Source organism: Hyalella azteca, unplaced genomic scaffold, assembly GCF_000764305.2.
Source record: "Hyalella azteca isolate HAZT.00-mixed unplaced genomic scaffold, Hazt_2.0.2 contig4109, whole genome shotgun sequence".
In the NCBI taxonomy this organism is placed as follows: Eukaryota; Metazoa; Arthropoda; class Malacostraca; order Amphipoda; family Hyalellidae; genus Hyalella; species Hyalella azteca.
In genome coordinates, this window is record NW_025934335.1 from 95917 (window position 1) to 118087 (window position 22171).

At 41.8% G+C, this 22171-nt stretch overlaps 1 protein-coding gene across 1 annotated transcript; it reads right to left on the bottom strand.

Moving 5' to 3' along the window:
• Positions 1–1527: 1527 nt before the first annotated feature.
• Positions 1528–21242, bottom strand: LOC108677241 (modular serine protease). Its single transcript, XM_018165438.2, has 16 exons — positions 21149–21242; positions 18867–18962; positions 18229–18427; positions 16098–16271; positions 15073–15142; positions 14264–14389; positions 13721–14078; positions 13238–13322; positions 12966–12995; positions 12022–12099; positions 11532–11635; positions 9871–10048; positions 9147–9222; positions 8755–8916; positions 3167–3314; positions 1528–1929 (listed from the first exon to the last, which is right to left on the bottom strand). The coding sequence occupies exons 1-16, from the start codon at positions 21225–21227 to the stop codon at positions 1697–1699; spliced, it is 2196 nt and encodes a 731-aa protein (XP_018020927.1). The 5' UTR covers positions 21228–21242; the 3' UTR covers positions 1528–1696.
• Positions 21243–22171: the final 929 nt, after the last annotated feature.

A 22171-nucleotide genomic window follows, 5' to 3' on the forward strand; every position in this document is an offset into this window, starting at 1 on the left:
GCTCAAAATTCTAATTTAAAATACAATGGAATTTTTTATTTCATTTGAATTACTTGATACTTTTCCAGGTACAATGCATTTCGAGGATTTGGTCTGGACTGCTTCCCAATTGTGGTCTCTATATAAACCATCACTAGTCGACGGTCTCTTTTGAATATATATAATGTTTCCCTCTATATAAAATTGGCCAGGAGCGAAGGAAGATTATTTTATATATATGATTATTAATTGAAAAACTGTAAATACTAAAGCGACTGTTGATTAAGAATAAGAGGACAAGGAACCAAGCTTGCGATGAACTGCAATAGCCCTAGCCTAAGGACCACGTTCGAGCAAGTGAACATTCTACAATAAAACAAAAACCTCGATAATTATTTTTAAGGATAGCTATTCATACACGAGAAGAATATATTATCCCAGATAAAAAATAATTGAGCAGTTTTACAGGCAGGAGATCAATTTCCTGATACGCTTAAATCACACCGTCTCCTATGAGCTGCTAAGTATTTATTAAGAAGAAGTTTTAAGAAATAAATTTCCAGATTTATCATGATCGACAAAAATATAATTCAGCTAAAATGTATTGGTTTCAATTTATAACCTAAATCGGTCACATTGAAGCCATGCTTGTGGTATGAGGTTAACCGTACAACGGAATTGATTCAAAATCAATGAAAATTTGCTGATAAATGGCAATGTTATGATGAAAGTACGGCCAATTTCAACACCATATACTTATAGTGATGTGGTGGAGGTTGCTTGATAGACTTGACCTTCTGCCTGGTGTCGGTAACTTAGGCCTGATGGTCACAAGTTGCTGGTGGTCACAAGTTGCTGATGGTCACAAGTTGCTGGAGGTCACAAGTTGCTGGAGGTCACAAGTTGCTGGCGGTCACAAGTTGCTGGTGGTCACAAGTTGCTGGAGGTCACAGGTTGCTGATGGTCACAAGTTGCTGATGGTCACAAGTTGCTGGAGGTCACAGGTTGCTGATGGTCACAAGTTGCTGGTGGTCACAAGTTGCTGGTGGTCACAAGTTGCTGGTGGTCACAAGTTGCTGGTGGTCACAAGTTGCTGGTGGTCACAAGAATCGTCAGCACCACGATGATCGTCAGCACCACGATGATCGTCAGCACCACGATGATCGTCAGCGCCACGATGATCGTCAGCACGACGATGATCGTCAGCACCACGATGATCGTCAGCACCACGATGATCGTCAGCACCACGATGATCGTCAGCACCACGATGATCGTCATCATTACATCTCATTCCACTTATTCGGTACAGTAAAGATGCTTAATGTTGGTAAAATTAAGGTGATCCTCGTGAAATGGGATTAATTCAAGTACTTTCAAACTCATTTTTCAGTCCAAAAATTCTTCAGGGCACATCATACGATCATTTTACGGAGAATTTAAAACACATAAAATAAGACAGTATTATATTTTAATTATTTATTTTTTATTTATTTTTTTATGAATAGGCGGTAGATTCTTATACCGGCTTGCTTCACGATCAATTTTTTAATAATAATGACATGGCATAGTATTAACGTGATGTAAATATTATTGGGTCATCCGTATTGACTAAGAGTTGAATTATGCACCACAATACCGAGTTCTTGCAAGTCTTGACAAAAATGTTCGACTTACGTCGATTAGACAGGTTCCAAAATTAATCAGGTCTCTGTCAGAACTACGTTAAATGACCATCATTGACTATGCCTTCTATCCACTCTTTGAAGGGATGGACAGCCGTGTATATGATTATTGACGGTTCGCAGTCCCATATATCCACGGACGAGGACACAACTCCGGACACGGCCCATCTCTCGTCCGTGTCCGGTCCCAAGTTCTGCATGAACGGCCCTCCTGACGACCCGCCCACGAGGGTCCGACCCGCAGAAGACGACACGTGCACGTCGTTTTCTACACAAAAAAAATAGCACCAGGTAACAATAACTGCCGCTGGGAAGAATATACTGCGCGATAGTCAACATGAGTTGTGCAAATAAATTTCTATATCTCTTCTATTATTTAATCATCAATAGATTGCATGTGTGGAATTTGCCCGGTAACAAAATGAGTAAAAAGAAGATTCAGTCAAATTACTGAGTACCTTAAGTGAGAAAACTAACAACTAACCCTGGAGGTGAAACTTATGAAATTTCTCAACTAAATTTGCTTCAAACAACACAAGCAGCTGAATAGTACCGGGTGGTGGTTGACAAACGATATGGACGTATCGTATTCTCTGATATCATCCCATCTCTGCAGTATACATTTAACAACCGCTGCGACAGTGTGTATTGCCATCACGATATACTGGCTAAAACCTCTTAGAGCACTTGTCAACGCACTCTTCTAGTGTATATTTTATTGCCTTATTTAGCCTCATGCTATGTTTTGGCAAGGACCTTTAAAACTCCACGGAATTAACATTTTTTTTAAGAAAAATAACGATACGCACTATTTAATCATTAACATGAAATTTAAATAATGAATTTTTTATAGATATTATCTGTTGGATGACAATCTGACCGTTTTCAAAGTTTAATTTATATCACGATGCAAAATAATTTTGCTAATATACACATCTTGCAAACGGGAGCTAATTCGAATAGCCATATATGTAGAAAGTCCGTCCACGCGCTTATATAAACGGCTGGCGCATAACGTGCGTTTACACGAGGCCTGTTGTGGCCGCCACACTAATCGCTTAGAACTCGTAATTGCGTTCAAAGCGCAATCTCAACGGTACGATCCCTTTCCATGCTGGCATGGAAGGGATATTCAAAGCTTTGCCAATGAGGCTGTGAAACGAGAATTCTATTTTAAGCTTCACTCGCCTTTAAGCTTCACGTACCTGATTGTCCGTCTACAGAAACCATTATAGCAGCAAGAAGTAAGCAAAAGCGTCGTGTGTCAATTTGCCCAAATGAGGGCAAATTTTCGTTAGTTACGTTCTACTGTCACTAAGCTTAAGTGCGCTGGAGGCTGAAGGCGATAGAGTACGCGGCGGCAAAACAGTGAGGCCAGGGGCTGCAGCGTTGAGAAAAGCAACCAAGCTTTTTGGTGTGCGTCTGCGTCTGTGTGTGCAATAAAAAAAAACACAGTCGGGCCATATTTTTAGGCCATGGTAAATAAACTCTTGAGAGACTCTCACCTAGAGCGCCTAGAGCGATGCCACAGAATTGCGTGTCCTCGATGCGCAGAGTCCGGCACCCGGAGGCTGGGCTGTGGCAGGCCGGGTCCAGCTGCTGAAGAACCATCTTGTACTCGTATAGGTTCTTTCCATTAGCGCGGCTGAACGCCTGCCAGTCAAGGCTCATCTTGAGTTAAACCTTCACAAATCGGGCGTGTCAATTTAGGTCAGCTCTCATTTATCCCCAATACCACAACATACCTTTTCCAAAACCACAATATCCTAACTGCAAAAAGTTATGAATAATCAGAATAGAGCACTGAAATTCATTACAAACACACACTGTTCCGACTTCATATACTATCAACACTACACGAACAATGCAACATTCCCGCAATAAACACAGTCCTCGATCAACATGCAAGTAATACCTGCGGTTATTCTACAGCTCCAAAATACTCGCAAGAGGTCCCCCACCTCCACCTCTGTACAAATAACTACACAGCCGACCATGCTGCACCCGGACGGATTTGTTCTAATCACGTTTGGGTTTAGCTGGTCCCAAAACAACACACATCGTCATAGACACCGTCGCACTGACGGACTGACGTGACTCGCCGAGGGTGACGTACAGGAAAGACGTGACCGAAAACCAAGGACGAAACCAACCAACCCTCTACATCCCACCGAGTCTCGAGCGATTAACCCACCGCCTTCATCTCCATCATCATCAATCATCATCAACTTCATCACCCGATGATGATATTGTACACTTTTCATCATACCCATTAAGAAAGTAAAAATATATAATAATAAAAAAACGAGAACGCATGTATATCTTTAAATAGAGAACCACCACCGTCCCATTCCCATCGCCCACCTTCGTGAACCATGAAAAAGCCCCGACGGGTTTTCAACCCCTTCCCCAACCCCAGACAACCCCAACCACCTTTAACCGACCAAATCATGCGCAATGCGTCTACTGTCTTTTCCATTTCTCCTTCCTCTTTCTGGCCACTCTGCGCCACCTCTTGTGCTCTTCCACTCTTTCCTAGTGGCACCGCAGCAAAAACAAAGTCAATTTAGGGCTTCCCGTGGCTATTATCTTTGGTTAATTAATTGGCGCCTATATGACCCCTCGTGGCAACGTGATTCACATTGTTCAGTGCTTGAGCTCAATCACTGATCTCTGGATTAGCTGTACCTTACCGTAAGTGCGTGTCACCAGGAATTAGTGACTTCAATCATTTTGTGCTTGCATTTCTACTATTCTATTGATGTTTGACCGCATCATCACCAAATGCTTGTGCCTTCTACCTCTCCCCACCCTCCATTCCTATGCCCCTTCTTGCAGGGGGCGCCCTTGTCCTGAACCCGACCGACTTCTCCCTGAGGGCTATGGGCAGGTCACCTGCCGAAGACCACCACTGCCCTGGATGTAATGGACCATCATGATTCCTGCCTTCCGGAACGTAGCCTTCAACACTTCAAGCCGTCCGTATCTGGGCCGTGCGTCGAACCAGCCCACGGTCGAACGGCCACTTGTCGAAGGACGATATATTTTGGAACAGAACTATGCTATCTGAAACCTAACCTCAAATGCGGTTAACGTAAAATTACGTAATTTAACGATGTCTGGAAGTCAGATTCGATCCGCGGCCTGGTGGTGCACGACAGGTGGTGGTCAGGGCCGGAAGAGGACAAAGCTTAGTGGTGCACGGCTGATTGCTGTAGGTCCGGAGAGATCCAAGGCGTTCGATTCAGGGCTTATTGGTGAACAAAATTGGTGGTGCACGGTTGCGCTTCCCTAGGGGCTCACTTCCCAACCCACGACCCAGACTACCCTCATACTCGTCACGCCTTCATCCTTCATTCGGCCTCATCAACCAGTACGGGTGATTCACGGAAACTTCCTGATTTGAAAGCTAAATAAACAAGAGAACTTGTTGAAATATGATCACAATATGAATTTTATTGAAAATTACATTGCCTGAATTTTTGTATCATATAGTTTTAAAGACGACATGGGACAAATGACGACCGCCATAGTCAATGCATTCAGTAAGTTGATTTTTTAACTCCGTTCAGCTCGTTGAAGCATATTGCCCAGTATGTCGGCGATGGCTTAGCGTATGTTAATTGTTCTTCAAATGAAGGATGTGTATGAGTCGCTTGAAAAAATCCCCATAAAAAAATTACACGGATCCAAATCGGGGGGATCGGGCCAGCCATAGAAGGTTACCCTAAAGGAGATGAAGCGCTCTGCAAAATTTTGTTTCAGAAGATCGATTGAACATCACGCTGTGGGGGCCGTGGCTCCATTCTATTTGAACCAGACATCCCTGGCATTGATTCATGTGTTCACAAACGTAACAATCGATTTCCGATCAGGAACCCGACATAAAGGACGAATACGGAACCGATTACGGTGTTCGATAATAGAACGGCCATTGGAAAAGTACACTTTGACAGCACACACATGCTGCTCACTTGTCCAATACATATTGACAACTGACTAAACAAAACAAAAATACTTCATAACCTTGCCTTTCATATGGAATACTCCCTGCCCCTCTCTCATCCGACACAGCCAAATGCCTCAATGCGGTAACGGACGACGCATCTGCCATCGACTGATTAACCTCCCGTAAAGCCACTGAACTATTCAAAAGAATCAACCTGTCGCCCATTATACCACCTGACCCACGTGGAAAAAGGACTATTTTCGTGAGACAACGATACAGGAACGTTGGTAGCCACACTGTCGACGAACTGAAACAAATTCTACCCTCATCACAGCAATCATGGCTTCAAATCCAAGAAATTGTCAAAAAAATACTACACCCACGTACTGAAAATCATCACTACTGATACAACAATAGTACAAAGAGTACTCACCAACGATTTCTATCTGTCAATACGAAAATCACCCCCTTCCCACAGTGCGAGCAGGAAAGATATATGTAGGTACCCACTTCCTCATCTGCTATATTAGTGCTACTAAATGGAAGATTACCCGCGTAGTTCCGCTAGCACCGAGTAACAACTGGTATAACGAGCTTCGGAAAAGAGAATACGGACTGAAGGGCAACCTTATACAGTATAGTTCAACCATACACAACTACAAACCGCATACCAACGCCTCCAAACAACAACATGGCAAGAACTCATCACAGCACTCGAGCTCCAGCAAGACCCTAAGCAGTTCTGGAAGTCAGTTAAACGGATGCTTGACTCAAATACGAAACAGTCAGCCCCGTACCTCAAACACTAAAACACTCAACTATATAGTCCCCAAGAGAAAGAACCCGTATTTAGACAACACTGGTAAAACATTAACTGAAACCGACAACGATGACTTCAGCACTGTAAACATCAATAACATTGAAGAACACATGAACAACATCAGACAACATAGAACACCATACCACACAGGTGACCTCTCTATATTACACCGCCTAAATTTCCCACTCATCACCACTGCCGAACTCAAACAATCACTTCGCTCCTTCAAACAAAAAGCCCATGGTCCCGCTGGAATAACCCTCCAGCAACTCATGTATCTCCCTCGCAGCATGATTAAATTTTAGTGTGTCTCCGCCGTTTACTTTCCAGATTCACTCAAACACGCGATAATGATATTCATACCAAACCAAATACATCGCATCGCGAAGCCAAGAACAACAGACCAATCTCCCTCCTAGACATTCACGGCAAGTTACTAGACAAAATACTCAACAAGAGATCGACTCTACAGCCACCACAAGACACACAACATACTAACCCGAGACAACACGGATTTAGGAAATACAGAAGCATACATACCGCAGACGTTTATAAAGCTCTCGACCGCGTTTGGCACACCGGCTTTGCCTACAAAATCTCCCAACTCAACCGGCTCCCCTCAATCACGAGAACAATGATTGATTTCATCACAAGCAGAACAGCATCTATTATTATAATGACATACCTGGGTCCTCCTTTTGCATCGCAAACAATCTCTCACCCACATTTATACAGCTATACCTTTGCAGCTATACCTATACCTTACAGCATTGCCTTTGCAGACATCACTCAAATCACAGCAGGAAGATACACACATCAATACACAGCCCATTAAACAAAACACGCTATACAACAAATCAAAGCATTCAAACTGAAGTGGAAAATAGAGACCAACACAACTAAATTCAAATAATCCCTATCATCCGTGAGAGCACATCCGACATCTTCATCGAAGATCAGCATTTTCCTTACGCAGTCAAAAATAAAGGCACCGTTCAGGGTCTACAAATGACGACTCACGGCTACAACGCCCAAATCACTTCAAGTCAGAACATAGCCCGAAACAACCTACAAAAACTTCACAGATTCGTCAGCCGTCCTTCCCGCCTAAAATAAAGATTATATAAGGCCTTTGTCTGGTCATCACTAATCTACCATACCGCAACACACTCTATCCCGGTCGGCGATATTCAAACTCCACGAGTACAAAACCGAGCTGTCAGGTTCATAACCAACACCCACTGTTACGATTTCATCACCTCCCAATCCCTCCACGAATGATATAATGTACCCACGACCAACATAGCCCTTCACAAACACGTCCGCAAGATCTGGCGCAAAATGCAAGTATATGAACCCAAACTTTTCAACCAACTCACATTTCCGCCTGACATCAGTTATAGCCAGCATCAAGGGATCAAGAGTTCCAAGATTGGGTACCCATCTACAAATAGTCACACATCAAAATAACCCTCATCCACCACACAACGGGCCATCTGCGCCTGGGCGCTCTTTCCTGAGCGTCTTGGGGCCAGGGTCAGAACAACTGCACGCGTACTCAAACCACTTTCACGACGAGACATGTTGTGCTCGAACGGCAGTTAAAACGATAGCGTCCGGGTGCGGCTGTCCCGACTGACAACGACTACTGACTGACGTAACAGACCGAGAGCGACGCACAACATGACAGGACCCACCCTTATACGTACACGTAACTATTAACCCCAAATATTCCAACCGAATAAACAAGTAATTTGCACAGGAGTCCTGCACCTGGTCGTCAGCTATTAAATGAACGAGCCCAGGCGCGGTTGTTCCGATTACGACGGCGGACTGACAACCCCACCGAGATTGGCTTACGGTGAAGACGAGACTGAAGATCCAGCGTAACCCCAACAACTGACTCCCTAAACCTGCCTGTTGAGTCTCAAGCGACTCACCCACCACATTTATCATCGTCAGCATTATCACCCACCTCTTCTATTATATGATATATATGATAAATGTCAAAAAAGCGTTAAAATGGAATAAACGTATGTATATAGAGAGTAAATTCATATTTATTTTTTATATGCGTTCAAAATACTATAAATAAAGAACTATCACCTTCCCATTTCTCCTCCGGTAAATCATCCGAATCCCTGACGGGTTCTCCTCCCTCCCTCCACAACCAAACCTCATACACCTACAACGAACCTAACTATGCGCCATGCGATGCATATTTGGTCTCTTATTGCCTCTTCCATTTCTCCTTCGTCTCTCTGGCCCCTCTGTACCACCTCTTAATTACACCTCCGTACCAACGATGCAATGATGACACCAACCATGGCTGGAGAAGACGCGAGGAAGCCCTCCCCGTGCAGGTCAATGCAGGCAGGGTATATTGTGTAGCTGAAGGTAATGGGTTTATCCAGCTTGATTAAAGCGATGTCGTTGAGAGGGCGGAAGCCAGGCTTATAGTCTGGATGAAGCACCAATTTGTTCACCTGAGAATAAAATTTCTCGCTAGTACTATTCATTAATGTCACGGCACGATTGCGTGAGAATGTATACCTGCATCGACAGTGACCAAAACTCGCATTAAATTATTATAAACTTATCACATTCACTACTTTCTGCTGCTGAATAATTTTTTTATCTTCTTGAATAAACGCGTCAAAACACCACAAAAACTGGAATTAACAGTTAGTACCAACAAAAGAATCAATCGACTTACATATCGGTCATTGTTTGACGGGAGTTGCACCCTAAGGTCGCGAATATCCATGGTCTCATTTTGGCTCTCTTGTGATCTGCACATCGTACCGTTTTAATGAACACTTTAATGCCGTATACAACAACGAATATTTATCAGTGAGGTGAATGAGCGTTGGCTGCAGACGCAGAAAATTCATAATGCATTTTGACGGGACTTTAGGATCAATTAGGATAATTTAATTATAGGATGAAATAAGTGTATGATAACTACAGGAAGACCTACTATATAAGCAGGAGAGGGTATCATCACCATCAGCGCGTGCTGCTATTTGAATAAAGTTAGTGCAAACGGGTTACTGATAAATACCTAAAAATACAAGTTCAACAATTTAAAAAAATACAAATTAAAAATACAAATCGTTTTAGTTGAACAGTTTCTGCTCAAAAATTTGTTTCGTCCGATATTCATCGGATAACAGTTTATCTAACTTAAATACTGATGTAAATTATTGAATCTCATATCAATCGACCGAAGGATGACATGAGCAGAGCATTGTTTGCCGCAGTTAGCAGCCATTGTCAGCAGTTTCACCTGACCACGCAGTGCACCGCAGCAAGCAGCCATTGTTAACCGTTTCACCTGACCACGCAGTGCGCCCGGCGCCGCAGCAAGCAGCCATTGTTAGCAGTTTCACCTGACCACGCAGTGCACCGCAGCAAGCAGCCATTGTTAGCTGTTTCACCTGACCACGCAGTGCGCCGCAGTAAGTAACCATGACGCAGAGATGAGAGTGGCGCTGCACTCGTATCGCTGCTTCTTCTTGAGCCCCATCAGCCAAGGGAAGAGGTTTTGCGGGTGGTGGAATTCATGCCAATGCAGCGTGCCGCCCATGCTGCGATATCGAGGCTTCTGCCCACAAACTGAGCAGTGCGAACTTTTATAAATTGCTCCCATGATCACAAAAGAACAGCCTGCAAAGCAATAGCCCTCACGAAACAACACAAAATATATAAATTCAACCACCTACTACCCAACATAAAATACACCCAATACCTCACATCTGTTACATCGTCTCTCATTTTCCCCCCTCCCCCCACGCTCCTTTGCCAAAATAAATACCCCTATAACAGAAAGCCCATAACAATGCACTAAGATTCCTCCTAAACTCGTATTTATCAGACTTTATATCTTTACATACACTACGATAACATCACGACATACATAAACACAGTCCTCCACCACCAGCTTGCAAGACATGGTCCACCATTAAAACACACAGCACTAAGTTCTTCAATAAACTCGCATTTAAGCCAGACGCCACCGCTAGGATATATACGTCATTTAAAAGCTCCAAAGCACTTGCACTGTTCCCTCTCTGCCACCCATGTACACGGAACCATTAACACCACGTATCCTAACTACCTACAAATCTGCGCTTGGTCCTTAGTTGAATAGTTGCGCCCAGGTGCAGTGGTCCGAAATACTACCGACTCACCGAGAGTGACTCACAACAAAGACGTGACAAAAGACCAACAGCAACCGACAGCTCCTATCACCACCTACTCTTTGACTGTCGAGTGACTCACCACCTTCATCATCATCATTTTCATTATCATCACTACTTTCCCCATCATTTCATCTTTACCATCAAAACTACACTGTCTACACAATAATATAACAAATACAAAAAATAAAAATATAATTATGCAACGGAATACAGCAAATAATTCTATTTCAAATTTATGTTCGTTTATGTATAAATTGAAATTATTAAATAAATTAGTGAAACAAAAATCTCCCTTCACTCTCCCCATTTAAACCGTCTTTAAGCTTGACAGGTTACCCTTCCCCACTATACAACCCTATATACCTACAGGATAACAAATTACGCATCGTACGCCTATCCTCATCACCTACTATCATTTATATTAATTCTTACCTTTTTCTGGCAACTCTATAACACCCCTTGTTCCTTTCTATATTTTTTTGATGGTCCGCAAAAACATCCAGAATCCTGCATCAGGATGGTTAAGCTAATGTTACGCAATTAACTTTGGGGCTTGTCTTGTTGGTAACAATCGTCACGACCAGGCTAGCATTACGTAGTTAACTTTGATGCTACAAAGTCGTACTCTAGATCTAGCTACAAACGATATCACGTATAAAAAAATAATAAATATCACCTTTTATATCATCGCATTAAAACAATTGCATACCCAGGAGTCAATCAGAGGGCACAACTGCACATACGTTTACACTCCCCTAAGTGTTGTGTGGTACACACAGCTGATTAATGCGACTTTGCAAGTGAACGAAGACCTTTTCACTACCATCCTTGGTGACAAATACTCGAACAGTGAAGAAATTAGGTACACACGAGCTGAAAGACAAGGAAAGACGTACCTGGGGAGTTCAAGTGATGAGACTGGCAGACGAGCCTCGTGCGCTCATGAGTTGAGTTGGCTGCAGATTCCCCATACAACCCCCACAGTCCATCGCTGTGGCACCTGAAGCCACAGGCTGGTAAATAAAACCAACACCTTACGGCAGTCAACGAGCCACAACTCGTACTTTTGGCTGTTCTTCTTCAAGTGGACAGCGAGAAAATTAATTTAAAATCATAATGGAAGAGATTCTAAGCAATCATAGGGGATCTCGTAGATAATTCTGGTCGATAGTTTCTACGACTCGGGTTCTGGGTTTGCAGTTCACAGTACCGCACTAAGAGAACGAATCTGAGCGTGGCTAAATATATAAGAAATATTTGCCAGCCAGCACGACTGTAATGTCTGACCTGAGGGCGAGAGTGGCACTGCTCCAACAGTCAGCCTGCACGACTGTAATGTCTGACCTGAGAGCGAGAGTGGCAGCCAGCACGACTGTAATGTCTGACCTGAGAGCGAGAGTGGCACTGCTCCAACAGTCAGCCAGCACGACTGTAAGCACAGGAACTTTTTTGTTCCGGCCGCACCTGCCAATAGGATCCAACGACAGTAAAATTTCAAGAAATTTTTGGTTTAATTAAGATTAGGACACGCATAGGGTCCTCCAAAACTTTTACTGTGGCTGTGAGTTAGCCTAGGTTGTGCCATGCATACATAGTTCTCAGTGTGGTTCGGATCCATTGTAAAAATGCCACAAGATTGGTCTACACCAGCATAATTTTTTTGCAGAAGCGAATTATGACGTTAATGAAAAAATGTGAGAATATTTCTGATATAAGAAAATAAATTTAACATGTGTTTCATCCTGTTTGAATTTTAGGTCTCATTCATTCAACATGATGAATGTATTTTAGTGACGCTTGATATTTCCCCCACCTGATGTTTACGATACCTTCAGAAAAGCATTTCAAGATGATATGGAGCCATGAATAATCATCTATGAACATAATAGTGCTATTCTATTGAAGTGACCATCCATCAGTTCGACACAAAATGAGCTACTCTCACATTAGTTCCATTGCCAAAATTTCGATTTTAAAATTGTTTGTATGCATACACATTTGTGGAGTAACTCGCGCTTTCGCTCACTGCAAGTAGGAAATAAAAATTCTAACTGAAATACAGATGAAGCTGTTCAACGGCCAACTGTAGAGGGAAATAATTGAACTTTTCTAAAAAATCGCACGAATAATGAACTTTGAAAATTTGTACAATAGTTAGATTGTTTTACATTTATTTTAATCTAGTTAAAATCTTCAAGAGAACTCCGCTAATTCAACTGCATCAGCCAAGATGCGTATTCAACGAAGCGTCGAATCTTAAGACAACTTCAAAATACAAGTTAGAAATTCCCTCCTTACTCTAGAAATTCCCTCCTTACTCTCGCACTTACTCTGAAGTTCTTTCGAAGATCCCAAAGTCCCTGAAATACAGAAAAATAGACGTTAAGTACGGAAAATCAAAATTATTCACATTCAATCAGGCTCAAATTCTGGTCAAACAAAACACTCTACGGCATTACAAATAAATGCATGGAATTGGCACCATTCGTATATGGTGCTATTATTGTCCCGCATCATAATGTTTTATTGCACTTGGTACTTTTATAAATCGACCACTCCTGGCTCGTTTATATGTGAGCCAGAATGGATAACAGCAACTCACATCTGCAAACCCTGGCTGCCGCAGCTCAAAACGCTCAGGCTCACGCCGCTCGCTTTCTCTACGGAGCACAGAGGCTCCTGGATCCCTGATGTTGGTGAAACACTATCATTACTCGAATATAATGTGCATTTTTCAGCCAATTGTGCGTAAAAATACTTTATGTAATATTTGGAGAGATTAATTAGGCATATGGGTACGTACACAGTGAAATCAGGTTGCCAGCGTGCTGGTTACCTGCTCAGGCTGGCGCTTGAAACCATAGAATACAGAAGCCTATTCGTACAGGTTTTCACTGTGAACACTTACTTTATTATCCTATGTTCACTCTTGTGGCAGGTTGGAGCAGGTTGCCCGCGCAGGCAAACCTGCTTTCACTGTGTGCGTACCCTAAGAATTTCATTTTACAACTAACGCACGGCCCGCGTTATCAATCAGCTCCTCCACAGCCATTATCTCTCACAACGCCAACACAGAAGAACTCACTCAACAGTTGGCACGTGGTCGTCACGTTATGGAGTTCATGGCAGGGCAGACAGACGTGCTCCATGCCGGTCACGTTGCAGGGGCAGAAGGGGGCGTCGCAGCGGGACGCTGGGGCCGCTCCTGGAGTAAGAACAACAGGTCCGATTGGCACCGTCGGGGGCTGTTCTGTTCCAGCAGTGTAATGTCCTGGAGTGTTGTGAGCATTTGTTGGGATTTCAATTGAATTTACTTCAGGATCGGGAGCGACACTAGAGTTCGGGACAGTTGACGGATTGGCAGTTGGGTCGGCGGTCCCACAAGTTTGTGGGTCTTCGTCGCTCTTGTCAAAGCAGTCGACTACGCCATTGCAGTGCTCCTCCTGCAATCATCAGAAACTCGTTTACTTCTATCGAGTAATTAGAATGTGTCATCTTTCCAAACGAGAAATATCGAAGAATGATCATTAACACAACCTATTGACTCCATGTTAAACTTGAGATATATTATCTAGATACATTCTCTTCATGTGCGGTCTACTATCTAATAATTGATTATCGTGGTCACCTTCTTGTAACACTGGGTGTGGTCGGCGCAATAGTTGAGGACGCGGGATGGGCACACGACACGACCAGGCCGCCGCATCTTAGTACAAGTTCGCGGAGATTCGTCGCTGCCATCGGAACAGTCGATCTGAGCGTCGGAGTAAACATTAAGAGGCTTGGTAAGTCAGGGATCTCGCGACGTGATGCGTGACGATCGATTCAGCAAGCGTCGCTATAAATTCATGAAAATAATGTTGACGCATTTATAGCGACCAGCCACAATGGAGCCATTTGCCCAATTATATTATTTCTAGTATGTGTTTATTTGTCAGAGTTTGTAGGATGAAAGCATAAAGATAGGGGAAAAATATTTACCTGCTGTTCGGGCGAGTATTCTCGATACTTAACGTGTCAGGAAATTGCCGAGGCACACAATTTTCAAAGTCATAATTTTTCAAAGACACAAAAAATGGAGGGGAGATTTGATTGAAATATTGCAAAGGTATAATGTGGAAAGTGAACGCCTTTAATTTGGTCATTGAACAAGTTAAAATTGAACGATTTAGATTTTTCGATATTTGAAAAAGCTGTTTAATGCGAGTTTCCTGTCAAATTGAAATTTGAACTGATCTTTCTTCAACTATTTTGAACAGCGGGATTCTGAAATTGCTTGGATAATTGTCTTTGGAGTAAAGCCGGGTAAACTTGAAGGTACGAGTATATATGACATGCTCCACTTTTTGTTATGATTGAGATTCAACTATTGGAGCGTCCATTCTTCCCAGTGCGCATTAAATAATCATGCGATGCGCAGGTATGTACAGAACTGACCTTACCGTTGCAGCGAGCTACCACGGAGACACACTGGCCGCTCGTACAGCGGAATTGGTTGCCTGAGCACCTGAAGGCGGCAGATGAATAGCGGCGGTCAAAAAGTGCAGGTTGATCCTATATAAACTGAACGGAAATGAACGGTCAATAACCATTCACTAATCTCAAAAATTCTTAGCATTTCCATGCAAAAAAAATGTACATGGTCGAACCACAAAGGGCTTTTTAAATTAGTTGTTAATTATAAATTATGTCTTCCAAATGCAATTTAAAATTTGAGCGCCTCATATGTAGAAATTTATGCTCCCGTAACCGAACGAAAAAAGATTAAGTTATATCCATAAGCCCACAATTCCGTAGACAATGCGTAGCAGTATAGCATAACTCACTTCACAATTCAATTATCATGCTCCTCAATAAACACGGGATGAAATGCGCTGTTCAGGATACCCAATAATAGTTGCGTTCAATATTTTCTTCTCGTTTTACTATTATGTGAAATTTTACACGCTAATGCATTCAAATTTTTGGCTGTTTGAGGGAACGAACAGTGGCATTTAGCAACAAAATTTTGATCTTGCAACTGAGCGAACTGCACAATAAAAAAACTGATAGTCTTGCAAGTCTCCCATAGAAAAACTTTTATCTCTCGAATCCTGTTCGCCATATTCACTGCTTCTCATCGGCAGTCAAGTACCAGGTGAACCATCCAAATATTTGAACTACAATTATAAAGTTAATGACTTTGCCAAACATGTGGTGAAGTGAGGTGAACAAATTTTAACAAATCATCACGTTACTGAGCTGAAGCTTATAGATAATTTTATGGAACATATACAATTCACGTAGGAGGTACCAAGGACTCTAACTAACAGAACAATGTATGCAAATAATCAATGCAAAATAATATAAATAAATAAATAATCAATAATAAAAATAAGAAAAGAAAATAAATAATCAATGCAAATAATCAATGGCTGCAAATAATCAATGGTAGAATACCGATAATTATGAGAGTAACTGACCGTCTCGCCCGGCAGGCCGTTGGGTCCTCGTCGGACCCGTCGCTACAGTTGCTGACGCCGTCGCAGCGCAGCGCGTTGGTAATACAGTGTCCGTCGTCACAGCGCCAGGACGAGCCGCCAGTCCCTACGCCGCCCAACAGCAGGGGCGGAAGGTCGCCCAAGTCTAGCGCCGTCCTGCACAGACGCCGATGAGGTGTATGAGGACGGCGTCACGATACACGGATGAGGTGTATGAGGACGGCGACACGATACACGGATGAGGTGTATGAGGACGGCGCACGATACACGGATGAGGTGTATGAGGACGGCGTCACGATACACGGATGAGGTGTATGAGGACGGCGACACGATACACGGATGAGGTGTATGAGGACGGCGTCACGATACACGGATGAGGTGTATGAGGACGGCGTCACGATACACGGATGAGGTGTATGAGGACTGTGTCATGATACACGGATGAGGTGTATGAGGTCATCTTAGTGTGTCGTTCCATTGACAACACACAGATGAGGTGAATAATGCCATGATAGTGTGTCAAAGCACTACCTACTGATGGATGAGGTGTATGATGGATGAGGTTATAAGTTTATAACTGAAAAAATGTGTCGGTGCACTAAAGGTCCCTCTGACTTTGCTCTGGAAAACATCATTGAGAGAAGGAAATGTTCCAAGGGTCCCTCTGACTTTGCTCTGGAAAACATCATTGAGAGAAGGAAATGTTCCAAGTGACCTAAAATTAGGGTCACTTTGAACATTAGGGTCACTTGGCAACTGGAAAGAGTCCAACGAGCCTTCACTTCCAGGATCAGAGGGATGGAGAAGTTTAACTACTGGGAGAGGTTACAGCGACTGGGTCTGTACTCACTGCAGAGGAGACGGGAGAGGTATGTCATTCTGTACACATGGAAAATGATAACCGGAATGGTGCCAAACTTCGAGAGCGAGACCTTCAGGATTAAGACATATCGCAACGAGAGAAGGGGGAGACTGTGCAAGATCCCCCCACTACGTAACAGATCCGTAGTCAGATTTCAATCCCTGCGGGAAGGATCACCTTCCGTGGCAGGGCCAATGCTGTTCAACGCCCTACCAAGGGATCTAAGAGATGGGAGTTCACCCTGGAGACCTTCAAGAGACAACTGGACGTGTTGCTGAGCACAATCCCAGATCTACCTCCCCTGCAACACTACCAGCGGCGAGAAGCAAGCAACAGCATCGTGCATCAGGTGGCCCAAATGAGGGCGGATGAATGATAATCAGAGGCGGTGTTCCATCGTGGCCTGGGACTGCTACGTCCCAAACAAATACTAAGGAATAATAAGGAATGAGGTCATGCTAGTGTGTCATAGCACTGCCAACATATGGATGAGGTGTATGAGGTCATGCTAGTGTGTCAACGCACTGGAATCGGGCCTTAGATCGCTCAATCACAGTGTGGTCAGGGCTGGCGATGGTGCCCAGGCCGTATTGGTGGTCGGTCAAATCCTTCTCCAATTGGAGGAAAAGATGATGCTCGAGAACATCGAGGTGTGTCATTCCTGTAACCAACCAGGCATCTGACGTCAAATCAACGTTTAGTTGAGCGTTATTTCTTCGAATCAACGTCAATTAAACGTTGTTTCAACGACATTTTATAAATGTTGTGATTAAGTGTTCTCTATGAGAATACCCACATTTACCAGTCAAACATCGCAAAACAAATCACAAATTTTGGAGAGCCTCTCTTGCTTAATTTTAAATGTTTTCTCTGTTCCCTATGTCGAAGTCTCTAGGGCTTGTCAGACGTGCGGGGAACAGATTTATTCGGATGGCGTATGAAAGAAAAGTGTACGTGCTCCACAAAACGCCTTTTGTGGACCAGACGCCCATTTCATGAAAACTGAATTCTATTCAGATTCCTATTCCTGATATTCAATCCAGCGCGCTGCAGCTCCCTCGGGTAATCCTTGAGAAACCTTGTAAAACTTTACATTTTCTCTTTACAGCAGTATTTGTTGATTCATTTAGCTCCAATAACGTTATTGTTATGATATCGGAGTATTTTTTTATACACCCGATACACCGTATGTATAATACGTATTGTATAATGAATTCGTAAGTAATAAACTTTTCAAACAATACGACTCACCGGCAGTTGTGTCTGTCACACATGTTTTCATCGGAGCCATCTTGGCAGTCGAGATTGCCATCACACACCCTGTGCTGCGGCAGACACAGAGTCCCACACTGTAGCCCTGAGCAGGAGGCTGGGCCGGAGCGCGCTGCCATGAGGTTGCTGTTCGTCAACAGACTGCACCAAGAATCGTCCGGCGTACATATGGCCGCGGCTGTACAAACGGTGTAATGGTTACACTAATGGCCTCGCAATTGATGCGGTTGTTAACTTTGATGTGTCTGGGATTCTTAACTAAATACCCTATGATTACTAATGGATTTATTATTTTATTATATTATTAATATTGTTATTAAATTTTATAAAATATTATATTAATATTATATTATTATATTATTAATATTATTATTATTATATTAGTTTACAATCATCCTACTGCAACTGCTCCTACAGGGTTATTAGCTTTATGATGAAACCCACAGAACGTGCTCAAACATTTCGGTTTAATTCACATTGCAAACTACAGCCGTCCATAATAATTGAAATTTGCATTATGTTTGATAATGATTACTATTGCTAAAAGTCACAGTTAATTCCGAATGAAGTCACCCTTCAGAGATATAATAATATGGATTTTACTGATAAATGCGTACCGTTACTATTGGTGATGACCAGCAGGAGTAAGAAAAGTGACAGAAAATCTTGGTATTTCCACAAGACTGCGACGGTGGCGACGCGACGCTGCGCTGCTGTAGCGTAAGAGGTTCATCAGAGAAGTCATTCTGGACTTAATTAGAGTGAGTGTAATTCTTATTCGCATACAAATAATAATATTACAGTTATTAAATAAAGAACAATCCTTTCACTGTCAATGTTTTATGATGGCGCAAACATGCACAGTAAAAAATTATCCTCAGAAGATTTAAATTGTCATTTAGTTTACATATATAACTTTAACGCAATATCCAATCAAAGATTCTAGGCAATTTCCCTTGAATTTTTCGGTTCTTATTCGCTAACTAATTCACTAAATAATAATTAGGTAATGTAAAATGAATAGATGAGGTAGATAATTAGCTGAAATTTTATTTTATAATCGCTGAATTAGCTGCAAAATATGATCAACACACAAACATGAAATTAATATGGCTGCAAACTATCAAGTGCAGCGGACATTAGGCTGAGCACCCGACAAGATTAGAGCTTCCGGCGCACATGCACGTGTGTCAAAATTGTGCACCGGTTGCAGTGAACCTCATGACCACTTCATATCATGCGAGGCTTCAAGCTCAAGGTAAATTAGAACTTATTGCGTATTATTAATTAGAACTTATTTATTTTTATTAGAAATTATTATTTCTATTATTATTATTAATAATTATTATTTTATTATTAAAATATTATTCATATTAATAAGAACTTATTGTGTATTAGTACTCATTGCGATGCATATATGGTGCTACTGCCTCCCTGTGAGCAATGGGTAATATTTTGATCAGTTTTCTGCTGGACCTCATGATAATCGTTAGAAGTCTCAGTTGCTCAGAATAATTTCATTAACTCTACTATACATAATTGATCTTCAATATACATAATTGATCTCGAACGAAGCATTTCTACTCAAATGTAAATGAGAATTATGAAACATTATTTCAATTAACCGATTATATAGAGCGTTTCCTTATGGCTTGTCTAAAATCTACCGTACCGCAAGGACGTAGGCCTACTTGAAAACCTTATAAATGCAAGGCGTCTAATGCGAAAGGTTTCAAACTCAAAATATTACAGTCTGTAATATTCAGTCTTCATTTTCATTCTATTGTCGCGCCACTTCGTTGCGTATCACAAATAATTAATTGGATGCTTTACTGACCGAATTTTTTTCCTCTCTGCCTGTTGTGAGCCCTCGTGATTTTTCTTACCAATGACTCTCCCTATTAGTTTCTCGAACCAACTTATTGAAAATAAATTCTACTCGACGTTTTCTCTCTAAATTCGTACTGGTTGACCAAACTTGTCTTATCCTTTCAAAGTTCTTAACATATTTTTTATTTTACTTTACTACAACGGATTTAGTGCTGAAAATAGCAGCCAGCAAAAGAACTTGTTTGTCAAGTCACTGTTCCGGGAAGCTCTGCGAGACGGCTAAGCGTATCCACCTCAACAATATTCGGTCTGTTCACAGGATGCAAGCCATAACACTGTTCAACATAACATAACACTTTCATCTTAAACAGTATCTAATTGGATGACAAATTCCCTTGTTATAGAATAAAAGCGTTAGCGCTGAAGAAATAGGCCTATGACCTGTTGTCGATTCTTGTACTAAACGTGATTTGTTCAAAGGAGTTCCTTTTTTATGATGATTTCAGAGTTCTCATTCAACACAGAAACAATAATATAATAAGTACTATAAAATAATTGCACCACATGAAGCAGCAAAGCTTCTTCATTAATTTATATAGGAAGCATTGAAAATGTAACACTAGTGAAGTGCATGATTAAAAGTAAATATCAAGGAGTTAAATTCGCCCTGTCGCGTGGGCTGGCAAGAGAACATTTAAAAAATATAACTCAGTACTCACTGCAGTGAGAGACAGAGAGCGCATTTTCTCGTCGATGAAAACTTGAGGTCACGGACGGACGGACAGACGGACAGACAGACAGACAGACAGACAGACGGACGGACGGACAGACGGACATGGCGAGCACAATAGTGCATTTTTTCATAAATGAGAAAATGCACTAAAAACACTCTTACTATTCAGCTCTTATATATTTCAGTGACAAAGAAAAGTATCTGGTCGAACTTTGGTAGTCCAAAAAAATATATTTATCTGAATAACAAAATGAAAATTGTTCGCCGCAGCTTAATTTCGTCCATATTTAGACGTTAATAATTTAAGAAATTAATTTTAACAAGATTCAAGTTTACCTGAGGCTATAATCCTCTTGAACCCCTCATTGAAATCCATCGCGCAACACTTTGGATGCCGCTGCATAGACACCAACATCCTACCGAGCTGAGCGACAGATAAGCACTGCATGGGATGGTAGTCGAGACCTCAAGCAAGCAATGAAGCACATGCACTGGGAGTAGAGCAGTGAGGTCATCTGATCTTCATATAAATCAGTATTTAAGAAGGGATATATTAAATCCTAAAGCATTATGGAGATTATAAAGTTAAACCGAAGTCCGTAAAACTTCCTTGAGCTTTGCAATTATATAAATTTACATGTAGGATTTTCGTTTCTTTGAAATGGAGACTGGGCTATCGCTGGTGCCTTGCTTCTAGGAAACTAACCGCAAGTCTCGTTATCACGAATCCCGCCTCCTGAACCCGTTCATAATTAAACAACTTGATTATTAATGTCACTAGATTGATTCAATCGCATATTCATTCTAAATATTTAAAAGCGAGGAAAAGTTCACAAAAATTCACCGTATCTGTTTTGAAAATGTTTCGGAGTCAAGCTCTATCGTCAGTTTGAAAAAAATCTCAAACACAACTGCAATCAGACGTTAATACAGTCGAATTTCAAAAGAAAAACTACAGAAGTTAAACCAAAATTTACTAACAAAAGCACAGAGTAATAAAGTACTAACATATCTATTCACAATTTCTAGGTGATAGAAATTCTAGGCCCATTCGACTCGAATCGAAAAGAACAAAAGCTAAAAATACTGGTACTTACGCCGGTGAAAGTAAATTTTCTTAAAACATAAGTCTGAAAACGGCCATAAGATTTAGTATTATTGCAGTCGAGAGAGGACAAACTATTTTTAGACTTGAGTGCTATGCTAAATTCATTAGAATTGTGTTGCAAGTTTGGGTAATTGAATAAAAGTTTAACATGAGAGGGATGCTGGAAATCGTATCTCATCATCAAGGTATCTCTAATGAATGTCATCGACGTATCTGTTATAGAACATTGGCTTAAAATCAGTAGGACAATA